Source organism: Erigeron canadensis, chromosome 7, assembly GCF_010389155.1.
Source record: "Erigeron canadensis isolate Cc75 chromosome 7, C_canadensis_v1, whole genome shotgun sequence".
Classification (NCBI taxonomy): Eukaryota; Viridiplantae; Streptophyta; class Magnoliopsida; order Asterales; family Asteraceae; genus Erigeron; species Erigeron canadensis.
Genome location: NC_057767.1, coordinates 26,425,411 through 26,445,639, shown reverse-complemented (window position 1 = coordinate 26,445,639; position 20,229 = coordinate 26,425,411). Strand labels below are relative to the sequence as shown.

The 20,229-nt window shown below is 32.0% G+C and overlaps 1 protein-coding gene and 1 pseudogene across 1 annotated transcript; one reads left to right on the top strand and one right to left on the bottom strand.

Annotated features, from left to right (window-relative positions):
- Positions 1-1,088: 1,088 nt before the first annotated feature.
- LOC122609181 (protein PSK SIMULATOR 1-like) lies at positions 1,089-2,882 on the bottom strand. The gene is made up of 2 exons (XM_043782239.1): positions 1,772-2,882; positions 1,089-1,348 (listed from the first exon to the last, which is right to left on the bottom strand). The coding sequence occupies exons 1-2, from the start codon at positions 2,880-2,882 to the stop codon at positions 1,089-1,091; spliced, it is 1,371 nt and encodes a 456-aa protein (XP_043638174.1).
- Positions 2,883-15,700: 12,818 nt separating this feature from the next.
- LOC122609180 lies at positions 15,701-18,222 on the top strand (annotated as a pseudogene).
- The last annotated feature ends 2,007 nt before the right edge of the window (positions 18,223-20,229 follow it).

The following is a 20,229-nucleotide window of genomic DNA, read 5'->3' as shown; positions in this document are numbered from 1 at the left end:
ACATTAGATGGACCACGAGCTCGCTATGACAAGGACATTGTAGCATTTTCAATTGCATTGCTTGTGTTGTAAAGTATCTAATGTCTCGAAGTTTACTTTCTTGATAGAGTATATAATATGGATATCTAATCTTTTGAAACTTTGAAGATCAAGCGAGTTTGGTGTTTTCAGGGAAGCATATCGGGTTTGATAGTCGATATAGTTATAGGTTCAAAAATATCACTTTAAATCGATGGTTTCTTCCGCTGGTCGATTCAGGAGAGTAAAGGTTCTTTTTGTAGTTTTGTTGGTTAACTATAAAGTGAACTCGATCATTGAATTGGCCGGCGAATGAAACTTCAATGTATTTAAATTTCTTTCATTTTTATTAGGATTGTTATTTCAATGAGTTGATTAAAATGGAGATTCAATCTTGTTACATGTAAAACTTGCAGATAGCTATTCTTTTTACATAGGACCTTCCTACTCTTTATTATATGATGATGTTCAGAAAAAGGTTTGTTTCATAAACAATTTCATTTGCAGTTCATATCCAACATCATCAATTGAAAAAACATGTAGACATTATTTCTGATATCATTATATCAACTAGTATACAAAAAACTGCAATTTCATATGTTCAAGGCAAAAGCGTAGATAAAATTTGATGGAGATTGATTATAAACTGATGGGTTATGTTCGTTGCTTAATAATCAAACAAATTGATTCTTGATCAAATTCCTGCAGTTAGATTAATTAGCCAATGGTCTGATCATTTACTTGGCTTGTAGTCTTTTCAAAGTTTACATAACTTTGAAGTTTTGCTCTCTATATCTTCTTGCCTAATACATAAAATCACATTTTCGTTTCTTATCAGTTATCAAAAACATCAATCATACCCATTTCCAAAAAATAACCAATACAAATTCAAATTTAGTACCAAATCTGAACATATGCTTTGACTGTAGTACCAAATTGTTTTTATATTATAAATTTTTGAATACATGTAGAATATATATATACAACTTGTTCCATGCTCAAAACTTTATACAAATTTAGTACCAATTACATAAACATGTCCACCACCTTCAAACCATCGTCCGCCACCCTCAATCTTCAGGCACCTGGCAATTCTCTTGCATGTATAAAAAGCTCAAACCCACTAATACCTCAACAATGGCAGCTTCCGTCTTCTCTTTATCTGCAAAATGCAGTGTCTGCAATAACAACACTGGAGGCCTCATCTCAAAACTATGTGTCATCTCCACCCTCCTCTCTCGTTGCCACAACAACGTGTTAGTTGCCATCGGTGAAAGCCACATGAATGTCTTCCTTAATGATTCCTTCATTTTCCCCTTTTCGTCAATCACTAATCAAAAAACAAATAGTACACGTTCATTTGCTTCTCCCTAAAGATATAGCCGAGGATGTTTTTAACACATCCTTCGCACTAATATAATCAAACTTATAAAATTGTTAGCATAGACAAGTGCAAACAGGTATTATCAAGATCAGAAAATAAAAATGCCATATCTCATTGGTCTGCGGTGTATGGGGATGTAATTAAGATGTAGACAGTCAGACCCCTATCTAAGGGTAGAGAGACTGATTGAGAAAGACATTTGACATATAAAGTTTTAAAGAAAATAAATAAATTTCTAGCTCAAATTAGTCATAGTTTTTTTTATGTTTGTAAATGTGTTACGAAAGTGCATACAATTGGATATATTTATGTTTGTGAATATGTTAAGAAAGTGCATACAAGTGGATATACTGTTGGACTGACTGTTACCGCGGCACTCTTTCATTTTCCTGATCTTTAACTTCACCATGGCTTTTAAATGTTCTGGTAACATTCTATACATCTCATCTCGAACATCATCTCTTACTTTCTTTCGAGTCATGTTTTCCTCAGCCATCATAATCAAGTTAGCGTAAAGAATTTGTAAACGTGACCAGCCAATAGTATTTGGCCCGGCTGTATGAAACACAGGAGCTTCACTAGTTGGTATCTTCACTTTCCGGCTATAAAACTTCACGAATTTTTTTTTTGATTTTGATCTAATGAGTCGTGGCCCAGAACCTCTGTTATCGATTCTTGGCTCAAGAATCCAGTATTCAGATAGGATATTTACGACTTGTTTATTTTTGCTTCGGTATGCTGCTGGTAAATCAGGCACATATGGTCCAAACACCATACAAATCCTGGCGTATATTACACGTACAATCCTTGCCATTAATCTAACAACTTTTTCAAAAGGTTGTGTCCATAAATTGGTCTTTTTGATATCACAAGTATGTTTTTTATGAGGTGTTATTTTCCATTCAATAGCCGGAAAATTGATCATGTTCATTAAAGGAACAGGGGAGTTCTGTTTTTTTTCCAATATTTCTGTTCCTGAAGAATTAGTTTGCATGGAACCATATAAACTCAATGTAGATGACAAAAATCTTTTTAGCTTACGAATTTTCTTCTTTGTATTGCTTGATCCATATTCATATTTTCTTAAATCCGTCGCTCCAGTTTTAAGATCAGCGTAAATCATGGCAAAGTTATGCAACATTAAATCTGAACATTTCTTGCCAAGCCTGTCAACAGCCAATGCAGCCTTGTCAAGATCTTCAATCTTTTCTGCGCATGCGAGTTTTAAAAGATACCCTTCATCGTCTGAATTTAGATACACGACGCCTGTTGATTTAAAGACTTCTTTCCTAAGCTTTGAGATTTCTAAATCGGAGAGAGATTTGTAGAGATTGAGAAGACGGGATACGGTCCTGGCAGCCTCGAATGCCAGGATACCGAGGTGGTGGTTGTTTGCGGGCTGTGGTTCATCATTTGGTGGTGACCCTTTGAAGCTCCCATTGTTGCCATAGAGGCAACCAATGGAAGCTATAGCCACCATATTTAATGGGTTTGTTAAGATGTTTACATACGTTTTGTTTTTGTTTTTGGGTAGATCATGGTTTGAGGGCAGTGTCAGGGTTATGGTTATGTTTATTCATATTGGAAATTTTAACTACTTTATTTTGTAATTTTGTGTAATAATAATAATAATAATAATAATAATAAATAATACTTTCATAACTTATTTATTTTATATTCAAACTCCCAAATTACCTCTAATACTGAAAATTTTGTACGCATGGGACAAAAACTCCACGTGGAGTAAATCTGTTGGTGGTCCTTGAACTTCAATTTCAGATTTATAAATATATTGGGCAAGTTCGGTGTCTACAACACCGGACTTCAATGTAAGTGGCCAAGTTCGGTGTCTTAGACACCGGACTTCCTTGTTTTGCAAAAGTTTTGAGTAAAGTTCCTAGTTGTACCATTGGATTGAATTTTGTTCCAATCCGTACAAAAACCTCCTCTAATACTAGAAAAGAACCCAAAACTTCTAAAGACTTGAATGCTTCATAATTCATATAATGTTTTTTGAAAAAAATAAAATCTGTCAAATTAATTGGAATTTGAGAAAAAAACAAAATTTGAAAGAATGTTTTCGTTCTTTGAAGATTCAAGTGACGGATGGAATATAATTTTTCTCACACCCCCAAAAAATGAAGATTTTACCAAATGAGTTAATGTTTACTGTTTGAATGAGATTTATATATTTTTGAACAACCAAATACACTAAGTAATTAAATAAAATTTCAATTCCATCGAATTTCATCAAAATTTGTTAACCAAAAAGTGTCCTATGTAAAAACTGAATTTTTTACCTAAGTGGGAAAATCCAAGGTACAAAAGCGTAGACTATCTTAAAGGGTGTTTGGTATGATGAAATCATAGAGAATGAAAACGTAATAGGGAACGAAAATAATGGGGAACAATATGAGTATTTAGAAGGCAAATATATTTAGTTGTTTGGTAGAAATAGAAAATGATCATAAGATGAATACAAAAAATAAACAAAATTAATTAAAAAATATAAAAAAAAAACATAACCTAATTACTTTATACTTTAATAAAAATATATACTTGAGACATAATCTCCATCAACACAAAAAATTTACAAGAAAAATATTTTTGTTCTCACCATTCTATTCAATTCATAGAAATTTGAAAAGAGAATAAAAACTATTCTCACTTCTCTCTAAATACAACCAAACTAAAAAAATATCTCATTTTTATCCCCTTTTGCATTCCAACTTCACCAAACACTTATCTAGTTAGAAAATATCTACAGGTAAATCAATTAATTTATACAAATACATTTTAATCCATATATTCATCCGACTAAATAGTATTGTTCCTGCTATTATTTTTTGTTCACCTTATTATTTGATTTAAAATTTTTAGGCTAAATTTTAAGTAACTTGCGTCTCCATCTTACTTAGTTACATTTAATCCGTATATAAACTATTTAAAATATATGTTAATTTTTTATTAGTTCAAGGTCATTATTTTGCATTACAAAAACAAGCACTTTTAGGGCCAACCAAGAGATTTGTCATCATGTAAAACTTTGGAGATGATTTTGCATCACTTTTGGAGATGATGAGTCCTCATGATGGCATAGTGTCCACTGTATGTAAAATCTAGTTTAAACATACATATTATATATTCTAAACCGGGAAAGGTTATATTAAGTACTTCAAAAATTGTAGAAATCTTTAAAAAACTTCTTTAAATTAAAATTAGTTAATATATGAATGCTTATATATGTTCATATGACTAAATAATTGATTACAAATTTTCATATGACTAATGATATACATTTGATAACCACATATATCTCAAAAAAACATTTATTTGCAAAATACTTGCGTACATGTGATCGACTTGCATACATATACTCATAACACTATTCATGCATGTATGATCATAAAACCTATGTCTCCACGTAATTGTATAACGAATGATAAATCTATGTCTCTAAATAATTGTAAAATTCAAAATTATATTTGAATAATTTAGAAAACAATCATCATGTAAAGAATAATCAATAATTAAGTTTTGATTTAAAAAGTTTTTAAACGTTCATGCAATTTTTTAAGTTCTTAAAATAACTTTTCACATTCTAAACCTATATGTGTAAACATAAGAATGAATTTAACTTCCAAATTCATTGTGTAATTATTATTTCAAAGTTGAATGAAAAAGGAAAAAAAAAAAACACATAAATTCATATCATGTTTGAGTTATTATAATGTATTTCGGATAATTTTATTAATCGAAAATATAATATTAAAATTCTGCATTGAAGATTGGAAACTCCCTAGCGGGCTGCTTACTAAAGAATAAAGATGGGCACAATCCAAATGTGAAGTGATGCTGCCATGGACCTTCTTAGTAATAAAGGTGGGCTGCTTAACATGTTAATGAAGCTCGATTATTTTGTTATGCCTTTTTCCCTATGTACTGCTTTCTAGCGTGATGAACCGTATAGTATACGGCATGCCGTATAAGGAATTAGCGTGGTACACGATCACATTGCTTGTTTTGTATTGTTATATTGTTGTTGGTATAAAAGTTTAAACATGGTATAATTTATCTTAAAAATACTCGTGCAATAATAATAATAAAAGTCATTGGGTTACAATCCAGTGGTCATCTGCCCCCCTAAAAAGCAGTTTGGTGCTGAAATAGGCAGACATTCGAATCTTCGTTCCCCAATCAAGGTTTTTGGGGCCTTACCGTTATTCAGCCGTTGCAGAGTCGTTAGACTAGAAAGAACAATCCGTTTACAAGACTAAGGGTTCCGTATATTTACCCTTTTTACAATAATAATAATAATACAACTTATTAATCTTCGATAAATATGTATACGGCAATTTTATTATATATGTTTTGAAGATATTTAACAATATGTGGTAATTATATAAGCTAATTAAAACAATATACGGAGTATTAGTTTTATACATATACATCTGTTAAAAAAAAAAAGTTTTATACATATACATACATAGAAAGTGTAAGCTGATAGTTAAATATTAACAGAAAATAATAAATTATAGTTTGATGACACTTTCATACTCAATCTTAAATTATTCCTCGAAATCTTATGACTGAATATTTCTACTAGTTTTACATACTAAAATAATTATTAAATAGGACAAAATAAAATTAATATTTAATTTAAGCAGGTAGATCAACGTAATCAAAGTTGGCTAGTTCATTCTAAATAAACAATCTGGTTGTCTCATTTTCACGTCTGAAGTAACTATCAGTAAAACTCTAATATTATTAATCAATTAACTATAGTTTGTAAATTTACCTAAAGGCCCGCCAAATAGATATGCACAGCCGGCTCTAGAGTTGATACCGTCTAAGCAATCACTTTAGGCCTCCAAAAGTTTAAAGCCTCAATTTTTTGTATAGTACGTTTGGTGTTTGGACTTTGGGCTGAATAACATTATATAATTTGCATCGTATTAACACTATTATTGGTTATTTTTTATCAATCTCTACACCTTCTTTTATAGTAGTTTAACAATATAAGTTAAGTTATACTTATTCATTTGTTTCGTCAACTTTAAGTAGGATGCTAATGAACAAGGCCCTCATAAGCTAATTTCGTTCAAGGCCTATAAAAACACTTGAGCCGGCACTGTAAATATGAAGTAGTGACTGAGGCCTTTAACCAACGGTACATTTTTTAGTCATTTTTTGAATAAAAAAAAGGTTGGCAAGGATGTTTCCATAAGAAATTAGGGGGTGTTTTCTTGTGAGAGAAAACTTTGATGAGCCATTAATGGTTTTTAACCAAATGACAAAAGTTTTTTTCTTTTTATGTTGTGATAAATTATTTGAAAAAGAAGAGAAAAATAAATGTTAAAGAGGTTTGGTTGGTGGCGATTGAACTGGATGAACAACGTATTTTTCTTGATTTACATGGTTGCATATTGAACTAGATTATTGATGTGTATCACCCATATACTTTTCAATTTTTTACATGGTTGACCAACTACTGACCTGATGACATGCTATAACAGGTTAATCTCTATTTACATGGTTGCCCATTGAACTTGATGACTAATGTACTTTCCCTCATTTACATGGTTGCTCATTGAATTGAATTATTTATATACATCACCCACATACTTATTTAATTTTTACATGGTTGACCAAATGTCGACCTGGTGACTTACAATAACAAGTTAATCTCTATTTTTATTTTTCAGAAATTTAACAAACCAGCAATCAACTCAATCCGTTATGACCCGTACTCTAGGATTTCACTTTTCCTTAATAATAACCCGCCTGAAAATATTTTAACATCCAATATCACCCAAATTTCTGAACTGACGACCCAATATGACCCAGTTTATGGACGTTTGGGTCAATTTAAAACGAAAGAACATGCCGGAATTTTTATCGGAATTATCGAAAGAACATGGTTGCCGGAATTAAGACGATGAAGATAATTTCTGGAAAAATAAAAAAGTAAATATAGAGTTGAACCTGTTATTGTAGGTCATCATGTCCACATTTGGTCAACCAAGTAAAAAATAGAAAAGTATGTTGGTGATATATACAGTATTAATAATCTAGTTCAATGGGCAACCTTGTAAATGAGGCAAAATACATTAGTCATCCAGTTCAATAAGCAACCATACAAATAGAGATTAACCTGTTATAGCTGGTCATCAGGTCAACAGTTGGTCAACCATGTAAAACACTGAAAAATATATGGGTGATATACATCAATAATCCAGTTCAATAGGCAACCATGTAAATGAAGGAAAGTACATTGTTCATCCAGTGACTTAACCCTATTTTTTATGAGATGAGAAAAAGGTGATTTGGCGTTGTATCAGTTAGAAAGAGGTAAGTGTTTGGTAGGAAGGAATCGTTGTTTGGTACCCACAGAGAATGGATATATAAAAAAAATAAAATTTTAAATAATAATACATTTATTACATATAACATCTTTAAAAAAAAATCCATTCTCACTCATTCTCTACAATTTGTAGAGAATGGAGAGAATGAAATCGATTCCCCTTTCTTCTTTCTCATTCCCTTTCTCCATTGCAAACAAACAAGAAAAATCTTTTTCATTCCCTTTCTCTTATTTCCATTCCATCATACCAAACACCCCGGTTGAGGAAGACCTCAATGTTTTAAGATATGTCTTTGGTCTTTGATGTTACAATGCTTCAGTTTCTTATTTTCAAATTACTTTTTATCTTTGTAAAAGGAAGAAATAACTTTAAATCTAATTCATAATTCGCCTTCGTGTAATTGTAAAAATTATGATACATAGGCTTGAAAGGCGGCCTCTGGCCACCAAATGATTGATATTTTGGCAGTGGCCTCATTGGAGTACATAAGAAAGCTTGGTAGTAAAGAGGCTAAAGATGTTGATGCTAAGTTCCGATTGTTGGTAAACCTAGCTGATACGATCGAGGAGTCAAAAGGAAACATGTTGACTTTGCAGTTGGAGGTTTGAAAAGGATATACAGTTTGTAGGTAGCAGAAGAAGGTTTTCGAGCCTGATGAAGAACAGGGAAATGCTAGAATGAATCATTTGTGTTATTTTTTATTGGGTTTAAGTGTTTAAGGATGTATTTAACTTATACATTTATCAAAAAGACTTTCATTCAGTTCATTTTATGTAATTAACTTGTAAAATGAAACGAATCGTTTAAGTAACAGGCTAAATACTGACGTGAGGGTCACTCATTATGCCACATCTCAAATGTCGGATGGTACCACATCACACAACAAAAAAATTGTGCAAGTTACATACATTCTAGATACTTAATCCTTATTTATTAATGCTGTGCACTTAACTTAATTAAACAAGTTGTGCAAATTTTTTGGAACCAATCAAACCTTGAATTAAAAGAAATAGAATATACATGATACTATTAAGTATACCTTTACTCTTTTATAAAAAAAATAGTTTTTTTTTATTTTATGTAATTTTACTTTTGAATTACCGGAATTACCTTTAACTTTTTATGTTTTGTTTTTAATAAATTATAATTTACACGCTAAACTTTTATTTTAATAATTAACACTTTAAACCCTTATCTTTTAAAAATTTATACTATCACAATTACATCAACCTACACCACTTGACACCGCCACCCCTACTAATAGTACCATCACCGACACCATTAGACTGTCTTTTCCACCACCGCCGCTACATTGCGCAGGTAACATGCTCGTATTATACGAACGGAGTAAACGTACGTTTATTTTCTTTTGCCTAATTTGGTCCCGACATATGTTGATATGTCCGTTGTGGTTTTTGAACCACTTGGGCCTTAATCGATCTATCACAATCATAAGTATTATTTATTTTTTGATTAGGTAACTTGATAGAGATCGGCTAGAAGAATAATTCGGTTGATATTTGTATACCAAGAGATAATAATTAGCCTTTTAAATAAGAAGAATGATAAGTAAGTATGTGGTGCATTTGTTTTCTAATTTGAGCAAATAATTCAAACCATATTAGATACGGAGTAATTAATATTGAATTGATAGTGATCTATTTTGATTTGCCCATCTACATTTCCCAAAATTTAAAACGAACAAACAGTACACAATTTCATAGATTTTCATATATGCTTTACAAATTTTTTGTAAGCTAATTATCAAGACTCAATAGCTTGTGATCATCTCCCTTTGGTTAGACCACAAACCAGACATAACACCAATTTTAAACTATTTACAAACACCCACAAACATTAACATCATATCAAACCAATCACCCTTTTGTCCAAATCTTCATTTGCACTAATTTGTTTTATTCCATGAGGTTATAACTAATTAACACCATTGATCCATGTACACTCCTTTGGCTTTCCAAAGTCATGCACATAATATTAAATCTTGATAATCATCGTTACATAACCGCACGATTGTTAAACTCGGACGCCACACTAGCCCTCCGATGAGTAGTTGAAGACGGTGATGAAGACGTCGTAAAACCATGATGCTCTGACCTGAAAATATGAAAGTTAGAAGCTTGAAACCGGCCCGAGTCACCGGTTGGTAGCCTAACGTAGGAAGCCGATGGCGAATCGTTTAAAGTGGACCGGATCAAGCTTTGCCCATCTCCACCCTTTTGTTGCATGATAGCCTTGTATACAAAGGGAATTAAGCCTTCCATTTTTTATAAAGAAAAAGAAAAAGAGAGGGAAAGAAAGTGAAATATTTTGTTTGTATAGGGGTTGGATTAACTTGTGTGTGGGGTGGGAAAATAAGTTTTGTTTTTATAGGGTAAGAGTATGATGACGTGGCATAATGTAGTTGGTCAGGGGTAGTGTTTTACGCCATGCCAGATGGCATTTTTGGGAAAAAGACTTGGCCAGAGAAACCCACACGCAGAATTAGAAAAGGATGTTGTGGGTTTTCTGAAAGCAATTGTCAAACTAACACCCACAGCATTTTTCATCACATCTTACCAAATCTCACTATTTTAGTAATATAATTATCCATTCGATTCTGTCCTTTTTTATTGTTTTTTCTATTTATTTGGTTAATATATTTATTTTTTTACCAGCTACGGATTTTTATAATTGTATTGACATCATGGGTGGCAATTAATTATATACTGATTGGTATCAAATATTTGGACCAAGTCTTGTGATTTGTTTGTTTATTAGCAAGAAAACATATGGAAGAAAGTTCTGGCTTTTTTTCTTCTTGTTGCAAAAAAATTGTTTGTTTATATCAATCAATTGTTTTTAAAAAAAAAAGGTAGAATAAATAATTTGGATTGGTTATAAAAAAATATAACTCATAAGTTTGAGTTTTGGACTTTTGGTTTACTTTCAAAAGGTCATAAACAAAGTTAAATATAAAACGTAACAAGTTGACATGTGAATTTGGATAAGATCACAAAAGGTCTATGCTTTTCTTGGAACAATTAATTAGACATTTTTATTAATACATTTAATATTGATACCAATATATCTATATGGAAAGTTTTACAATAATAATAGTGATGTGAAGATAAGATAGCTATTTTATACTGTATTATACTTGAAGATAGTGTTTGTGTATAAGATTTGTCTATTCTCCACTTTACGAATTCGAAAATCTTTGCATATATCTTTGGTCATGAATCATGACATATTGACATGTATGATTTTGGTAGTTTTTTATTATCCTTTTTAATTTGATTAATTTTTATTATTTTTTTTGTTTTTCTTTTCGGGCTTAGCCCCTCATGGTTCATGCAAGCCGAGTCCTGTAAACCCATGATGGTCCCTATCATATGGTAAGGTCTATATTACAACTAGAGTCATCGATTTTTTTTGTTCAATCCTTTCTCAAATTAAGCTGCAAGGCTACTCGTATCCATTGAGCCTAGCTAGCTAGCTAGCTAGCTTAGCTTCGGAACTTTTGATGTAGTTCAACTCGTCCATAATTTATCATGAGACAATTGTTTCTCCGTGGGCGCGTGTGCGTGGCCCCGTAGGTTGGAAACATGTAGTGCTTTTGGGTCGTTCATCATATGCTATGGATTATTTATTAAGATCTTCATAAGCTGGAATCAATTTGAATATATGATAGAAGAATTTTGCAAAATATTATGAAAAGGAATTAAATAATATGAGTAAATTATTTGTTCTGTTTACTGTTTAGTCGTAAGCCCAATTTCTTATTGGATTGGGCAGGGTATGTCTGAACCAAGATTTGGGCCCGAGTCAAGAACTTTTAAGACCATTAAAAAATAGTACAAAAGAAATATTATTTTGATTAGAAGATGTTATATAATTGAAAGCAAATTCTAGATAATTACTGTATTAGATATTTTACCTGTGAAACTGGAACAAAAATGCACCTGAAAATCTTGCGATAAATGTGATTAGAAAATTCCATAATTTGTTCTTAGCTTGAGGATCACGTCTCCAACAAATAGAATAGATATTCAACCAAACTATAAAAACATGGTAGGACCATTAATGATGCCAAACTTATAAAAATCTAGCAATCACCTATTGGTCTTTGCCAAATTCTTACATTAACAACTTTGGCAACGAAAAATAACAAATCCATACTTCCAATTTACCAATGGACATGTGGTTGCTACATTCATTCCAAAAAACGAAATTGCGGTAAGAGAAGAGATAGGCATGAGACTAGTATCGTTCTGTATTGATCCCGGTATATGGTACTATACCCAAAAATCACGTACTGATTCTGGGTATTTTCTACGTTATTTTCCTTATTTATCTAGTATTGATTTATAAACCGCCAAAAGTAGATACCAGTGTCTGTCACACTTGAAATTCAGTACCGCGTTTATGTTGTCGAATCAAAACGGTATTGACAACTGAAGTTGGTATCAAATAATGACTATAATTTTTGTTTTTAAAAGAAAATAATGACTAGCTTGTTCAGTTGATAAAACTTTACAAAGACTATATCGTAGTAAATTGACTAAATTCTATTAGAAAATGATCAGGCTTATGTTAATTGATATTACCCAGCCCGAATGTCTAATGGGCCAGGGCCCATTATAGTGAAGGTTAATGTTAATCTGTTAGATTAAAAATGTGGGATCTTATGATTATTTTATGAATTAACGACATACAATCTCTATTATGTTATTTTTCATGGTATGAGAGCTAATATTTTATATATATATATATATATATAATAATAATAATAATAATAATAATAATAATAATAATAATAATAATAATAATAATAATAATGTTGGATTGGCATTCTACAGTTGCCAGCTGATTTTCGTCGGTCCAATGAATTAATGTAGGGATAACTGCAGAAAATAGAAAGCACCTTTCGACCAATTCACGAAAATAGTGACCTTTAAAAGTTTTACTTTTTAGAAATGAACTTTCATTTATTCCCGAAAATAATAACATTTGATACGCGTACATGATGACATGAACATTTTTTGATTACGTGTCATTTTTTAATGACGTGACATACTTTATAACTACAGAAAATATAAAGACCTTTCGACCAATTTACGAAAATAGCGATAACCTTTAAAAGTTTCACTTTCTAGCAATAAACTCTCATTTATTGTTGGAGGTGGGGGTGGTTTCTTCTCGATTTCTTCAACTAATTTAGAAAACGACGGCGATTTGTTCGAGTTCGAGCTAACCTCTGGACCTCCGTTATCTGGATCTATGTCATCTGTTGATGAACTATTCTTTAACGGTCCAGATCCGGCCTATGAAACTCTCGTCTCACCTTGAACTTCCTCAGAATCTCCCTTCGACTAAAACGACGATGTTTTGACATCTATTTTTTTTTCTCGAGATAGACGAATGAAGAAGAGCTAGATCTATGTTTCCTTTAAGATCTTCATACACAGTTTTTCAGCTTTTCAATTATTGAAGTAGGAAGAGACTCAATAAAAAAACAATAAAATTAAGCTGAAATTACTTCCAGAAGAAAATGACGAGAAAAAAAATACCTTATCAGAACCGAAATTGAAACGGAGCCATGTCATTTTTTGGGGGAAATGACACGGCTGATAAAAATTACATAATAAATAAATAAAAAATAATGTCATGTCATTAAAAAGTGCCACATAATTAAAAAATTGTCTATTTCATCATGTACACGTGTCAAATGTTACTATTTTCGTGAATAAATGAAAGTTCATTTCTAAAAAATAAAACTTTTAAAGGTCACTGCTATTTTTGTGAATTGGCCAAAAGATGCTTTCTATTTTCTGCAGTTATCCCATTAATGTATTTGTTTACTCATTTTGTTCGTTGTTTAATGAGAAAACCTCTTACTCATTTGAATTTGAAGCAATCAAAAATTTTAAACATAGGAAGTTAGGAACTATATTTGGGTTTAATCACTGTTTTATCAATATATATATATATATATATATTTGGTATACCGTTGAACCATATATATACTTTGGGGTTGTTAAATACAACCCTTAAGGCTGTATTTAAGGTGCATAAATTGTTTGAACATTTAAGAAAATTAGGGGGCGGACTTTTAATATTAATATGGAAGGTACAAGTTTCTTTATTCACGTTAAATACAGCCCTTATGGCTTCTTATCAATATATGTTTCATACAAAAAATTTTAAATTGTAAATCGTTCAATAGTATAAACTGTTAGAAAGAAAGAATTTGTGATTAGAAGAAATCGTCATCACTTCCCAAAATAAAAGATATCATCCTGGGCAACAAGTCAAGGATCTCGACATTTATATGTTTCCTTATTTATCCAATAAAATTCTTGTATAAATGGGATGATTTATAACCATTATGCATTATCAATAAAACACAGAATCTATACTATATTAATAAACAAATTATCATCCACTCTTTCAACTTTCTACCTTTAAAATACCCCAAATACCTTTAATTTTCAACATATTCCTAACTCACACACTAAATCTACCCAATATATATCCTTAAAATATTTTACACACATATTTATCTAAACTATTTATCCCTTTATTAATTAATTTATATATATATATATATATATATACCTAATATCTCTATAATATTCCAAAAGATACATCTCTTAACCATAAAATAACTACACTACCATTTACGTTAATTACTTTAATTTTAATAACCACTTCGTTACCGCCACCGCCACTAGCACCACCCATTGCCGCCACCAAATCTACCGCATTACGCCGGTACCATCTCGTTTGATTATACTCGTTTAAATGAACCATACAGAAACATTTAAAAATTGTGGGGAACATAAAAGAAACATGTAGAAAAAAAGTATGGTGGTGATTAAACCCCCCGTTATTTTGTTCCTCTCAAGTTGAGAAAGATTTTAGATCTATCAAATTTCCACTACTAGTATGTGATACTTTAAAATAGCAAATCTATGTGATACTCACTATTAAATTTGACTACTTAAGTTGACAATGCATTTATATTGTTTCTCGTTTCTACTAAAGTAACAAATTAAACCTGGCTTTTGTTTACCGCTTACCAAAATCTGACGCCAAAATAACGCCATCATTGGATGCATGATCGATACAACACTACCTTAATTTTGCACACCACTCAACCATCTTAAATATATCGTGTCGTGATCGAATTGTTTGCATCACCATATATATCTTAAACGCTACGAAAAGTTGTTTATATATATGTTGTGCATTACTTTTCAGCTAGCAAGCTTCTTCTTTCTATATGTACTTTCATCAACCCTCATGTATAATACAACTTTGAATGATAACCTTTTTGAGACACCCTTTGAAGTTTGATTGAAGAATCCCTTCCAAGGTCAGCTATTCTTGATTGTTACTTATTTATTAAACTTGTGGCCGGGATATTTGTCAAATTAGTTTCACGTTGTATTTAAGTTAGTGTTAGAAATAATGGTTGTGATCTAGCATTGATATTATGGTCATGTGTCACGGTCTTATAAGTTTTGCTTAGTACTTTTAAGCTAGAACCTACGTTTTGGTTGGATATATAAGGTATATATATGTTGGAGAACATTGATCAGCATTCAAAATTTTTGATGAAGATGTGCCGGTGTACCTAATGCACGCCCCTAATCATCGGTCCTTAGATTAATTTATATGATTGTGTAGTGTGTGATTATATGTGTAATAACTCTAGCTACCACGACAAGAAAAAAGTCATTTTTGCCTGCTCTCTGGCTCACGGCTTTGTTTTTGAAGATCTTGTGAGGACTTTCCTATGGGCTATGGGCCACCTATCCTGGTACTACTCTGATCACTTGAGCGTACTTGAGGAGACCTATCTTGAGGCCCCAAAACACTTTTATGTTATGTAGGGAAAATTCGTATCTATAAATTAAAAGATAGGTCGATGGGGAATCACGGATCGTGTTACAATATACTAAATACTTTTGGATATATAGAAACTAACAGAGCAAATTTAAAACGTACCATTGGCCGGGCTGTTGCTGTCAAAGTTTTATCCTGCAAATCTACGTCACGTTTGAGGAATAAGGTTTTTCGTTTGTGCCTTGATTACGTTCACGGAGCTAGATCATGGTGGCATCCAAAAAAGCCTCAGAGGACATTTGTATATATAATACTTATAGCTCTCTTATTCAAAAACTATGCGGATTTAGAAATGACTTCCTGGAGAAATTTGATGCGAAAACTGGCAATGGCATTAACATGTAAGGGATGGGCGTATGCTTATAACAAGTCGGATAAGGAAACTTTGAAAAATTGTGACACCGATCTTTATGATGAAGAACTTGTGAGGAGTAAGCTTAAAGAACTCAGGCATCGTCGTTTAAACTGTAGTCTAAGAGATATAGTTTTCTCTATGCGGGCTGATCTTGTTAGAAATTTTGGTAATATGTGTAATCCAAAGCTTTATAAGGGAAGGCTACATATACCTAAACTTATACAAGAATACATTCATGAGGTCTCAACACAATTGAAATTGGTATGTGATTCTGATTCCAACGAGCTACTTTATGAAGAGAAGCGTGCGTTTATCCATGAAACGCAACATGCTTATGGAAGAAACCGCTTTGCTACTAAGTGGCGGTGGTTCTCTTGGATTTTTTCATGTTGGTGTAGTGAAATGGTTAGTTGAACATAAGCTTCTTCCCAAGATAATATCAGGGTCAAGTGCCGGGTCCATTATTTGTTCTATTGTAGCTACTAAGTCATTATCCGAGCTTCAAAGCTTTTTTGATGATTCATGGCATTCTTTGAAGTTTTTTGATCGAATGGGTGGGATTTTTAACGTTATTAAAAGACTTATGATTAAGGGAGCGGTTCATGACATAAGGCATTTACAAGCATTGCTAAGAAACTTGACAAATAATCTTACATTTCAAGAAGCTTATGACTTAACAGGTCGAGTTCTTGGGATCACAGTATGCTCCTCACGGAAACATGAACCACCAAGATTTCTTAGTTACTTGACTTCACCTCACGTGGTTATTTGGAGTGCAGTGACCGCGTCTTGTGCTTTTCCGGGACTTTTTGAGGCCCAAGAACTAATGGCAAAAGATAGGAATGGGGAAATTGTTCCATATTACCCATCTTGGGGACCCGAAGAGGCTCAAAGCACAAATTTGCGCAAGTGGAGGGACGGAAGTTTGGAAATTGATTTACCTAAGATACAATTGAAAGAGCTTTTTAATGTAAATCATTTCATTGTGAGTCAAGCTAATCCTCATATATCCCCTTTACTTCGGTTGAAAGAAGTCATAAGAGCTTACGGAGGAAACTTTGCTGCAAAGGTGTCTTTCTTTAAAACTCGTTTCTCATTCTAATTACAATATATATATAAATAGAACAAACTTAACAATTGCTAAGAACAAACTTACATGGGACCTGAGGGTTCTCACTCATTTACCCTTTTTTTAGACCATTAAACTTTCATTTTGAGATTACATTAGCTAAAATATAAGTTAATTAGATGTATATTCTTTCTAAGAGCAACTTGTGCACATATTTATATTCATACTTTGACATATTGACGCGCGTTCTGATATAGCTTGCTCATATAGTCGAGATGGAGGTGAAACACCGATGCAGCCAAGTGTTAGAACTTGGTATTCCTGCAGGAGGACTTGCAAAACTATTTGCTCAAGAATGGGAAGGCAATGTTACCATTGTTATGCCTGCCACTTTAGCTCAGGTGGTTACTTGATGACATTTAACTCCAACTTAGGTAACCATTGGGTATATATATACTCCAATGCATAATAATATCTTAACTTGAGTATGAAGGTGTTTTGGTCTAACTGATCGAAAGTAGCAATCTAATAAAATTATGTAACTAACAAAATTAAATGTGATCGACACTTAATGATTGCAAATGTAGTACTGAAAAATTATACGAATACAATTATTATAAAAAATCATCATATATATACAAGTATATACAAATGGCACAAAACAAATTTGCTGATCAGCCGGCCCATTTCAACCTGAATATGACCCATTATCTGACCCACTATATTGGTTGAAGCTTTTGCTATCATTTTTAAATTCTTGTTAACGACTTTTTTGTAATATTTCTCTAACCCATACCAGTACTCAAGAATCATACAAAATCCATCTACCTTGGAGCTTCAAAATGCGGCGAATCAAGGAAAGATGTGCACGTGTGAGAAGCTCTCGTACATTAAAGCCAGCTGCGGAATAGAGCTTGCTCTCGATGAATGTCTTTCATTTCTCGATCACAAACATGGACTGCTAGAGACGGGAGAAAGAACAGCTGCAGCTTCTTTTTGTGTCAAAAACACATTTCGATCAACATGATCGATTTCTTTAGGATGTCCATTTGATAATATACTCAAAGTATAGGAACTATTATTGATTATCCTTAAAAGAAGAAGAAAAAAATATAATACTAACTACTAATTTGCTTATTGTAAAGTTATCCATAGAGATTTCTCACTTGACATCGTTATGTAAGTCGTTAAATATGCCGCTAAACGACATATTTTTAAAAAGATGATATGATTGATTGTTTTATATTTAAAATACAAATCTTTATACATGTCTTAATAATTTAAATATAACCCATGAAACTATATTTATCATTTCATAGAAAAAATAAATTCTTTTGTTAATTAAATAAAAAAGAAAGAATGTCTTTCCTTTTAAAAATCTATTGATTAAAGAAATAAAATAGAAAATGAATATATTCTGTTCTTTTTCAAATAACAGCAACTTTCTTACCAATCCTTCTAAACGTCCTTCGAACTATGTGATCAAGAAATTTGTTAGAATAATATAAAATGATATATGGAAAAAAAAATAGATTACATTTTTCATGTTTTAAGGTTACTATGAGGATATATCAATTCCCTTGTAACAATTTAGAATTGAATAATGATTAATGTGCTTAAAATGTAAGCTTAAAGGTATGCCTAATCAGGAGACATAGGCACATGACAAATTCAATGGTAAAGATTATCAAAGAGAACATGTGGAATTCGTGTGTCAAACATTCATGGATTAAGCGCACTTTTAAACAAATTTGGCAATCTACAACAATATCTGCTTTATGCAGTTGTACTTTGTGTAATGAAGTTTGTATCTTTTTGTAAATGGCAAAATTATGTTGTAAGAATATCAGTCCCCAATTTGTTAGCCATATTTATCATTATCCTTTAGAATTATATATTTTGCAATCATTTATCGTCAACATGTCATGTCAAGTATCTAGCTTTCTGTGCTTGTTTTATTAGTCTAATTTTGGAAGATCACTTGCCAATTTGTACTTAAGGATGAGCATATGACTCGAAAACCCAATCCAGACCTTAACCGACCCGTATTGACCCGCCTTAGGAATGGCAATGGGTCGGGTTCGGGGCGGGTATTGTCACACCCGAACCCGATAAGGAAAAGTGACGCAAACGGAAATTTAAGATAACTAATTGATTCCGTTGATTCAAATAATACCCGGAAAACAATTATTTAAATTATCGTTGATTCAAATTGAATACCGATAATCTGGATTCTCACACTAAACACACATTGTGAATAGGGAAAAAATGAAAATTTTTGATTTATGATAAACTGATCATTTCCCTAGGTTCTATTACATATAAATAGAGAGGAGAATTTCGAATGGGCCCTAAAATACAAGTGGGCCGAAAGTTATAAGCAAAACAAAGTCCAGAAAAACCGAAAAAACATATAAAAATGTCCCAAACTCATAGAAAAAGGCCGTTTCAGGGCTTTAAGGCCGACCAAACCCGATAAGGAAAAGGACACCCGAACCGGATAAGGAAAAGGCTACCCGAATCCGACCCGATATCCATCGGGGACCCATCGGGGATAAAATATTACCCAAAACCGACCCGAAACCCGATATCTATTAAAAAACCCGACCCGATAGGAATGGACTTTTTCAACATTGAAATTAAATTAACTTATGCGTTGGTTTAAGGCTTCTGCAACTAAAAAAAAATACCAACTTATTGAGTATTCATTATATTATAAATCCTATGATTCACAATAGTAGACTATAAGTAATTCAGTATTCATTAATATAATATTATTGAAACGAATACTAAGAATTAGTTAGAATGTAAAGCAGAAGAGACATACTTAAAGTCTACATAGTTAAAGGAAGATTATAATATATGTGGACTAGAAATTGCCGAAGTGAGTACGAAACTATGAATATAAAGAAACTTGAATTCTTCTTAGGACTAGAGTGCTTGGTTTAAATAATGGAATGGAAATGGAAACATAAAATGCAATCAAAATATTCCTTTATATTAATGTTGTTTGGTTTGTACTTTGTAATATTATTTATATAAGTTGTAGGTATTTACACATATTAAAAAAAATTACACATATACAGAATATATAATATTAATAAATATTTGATAATATATAGTAATA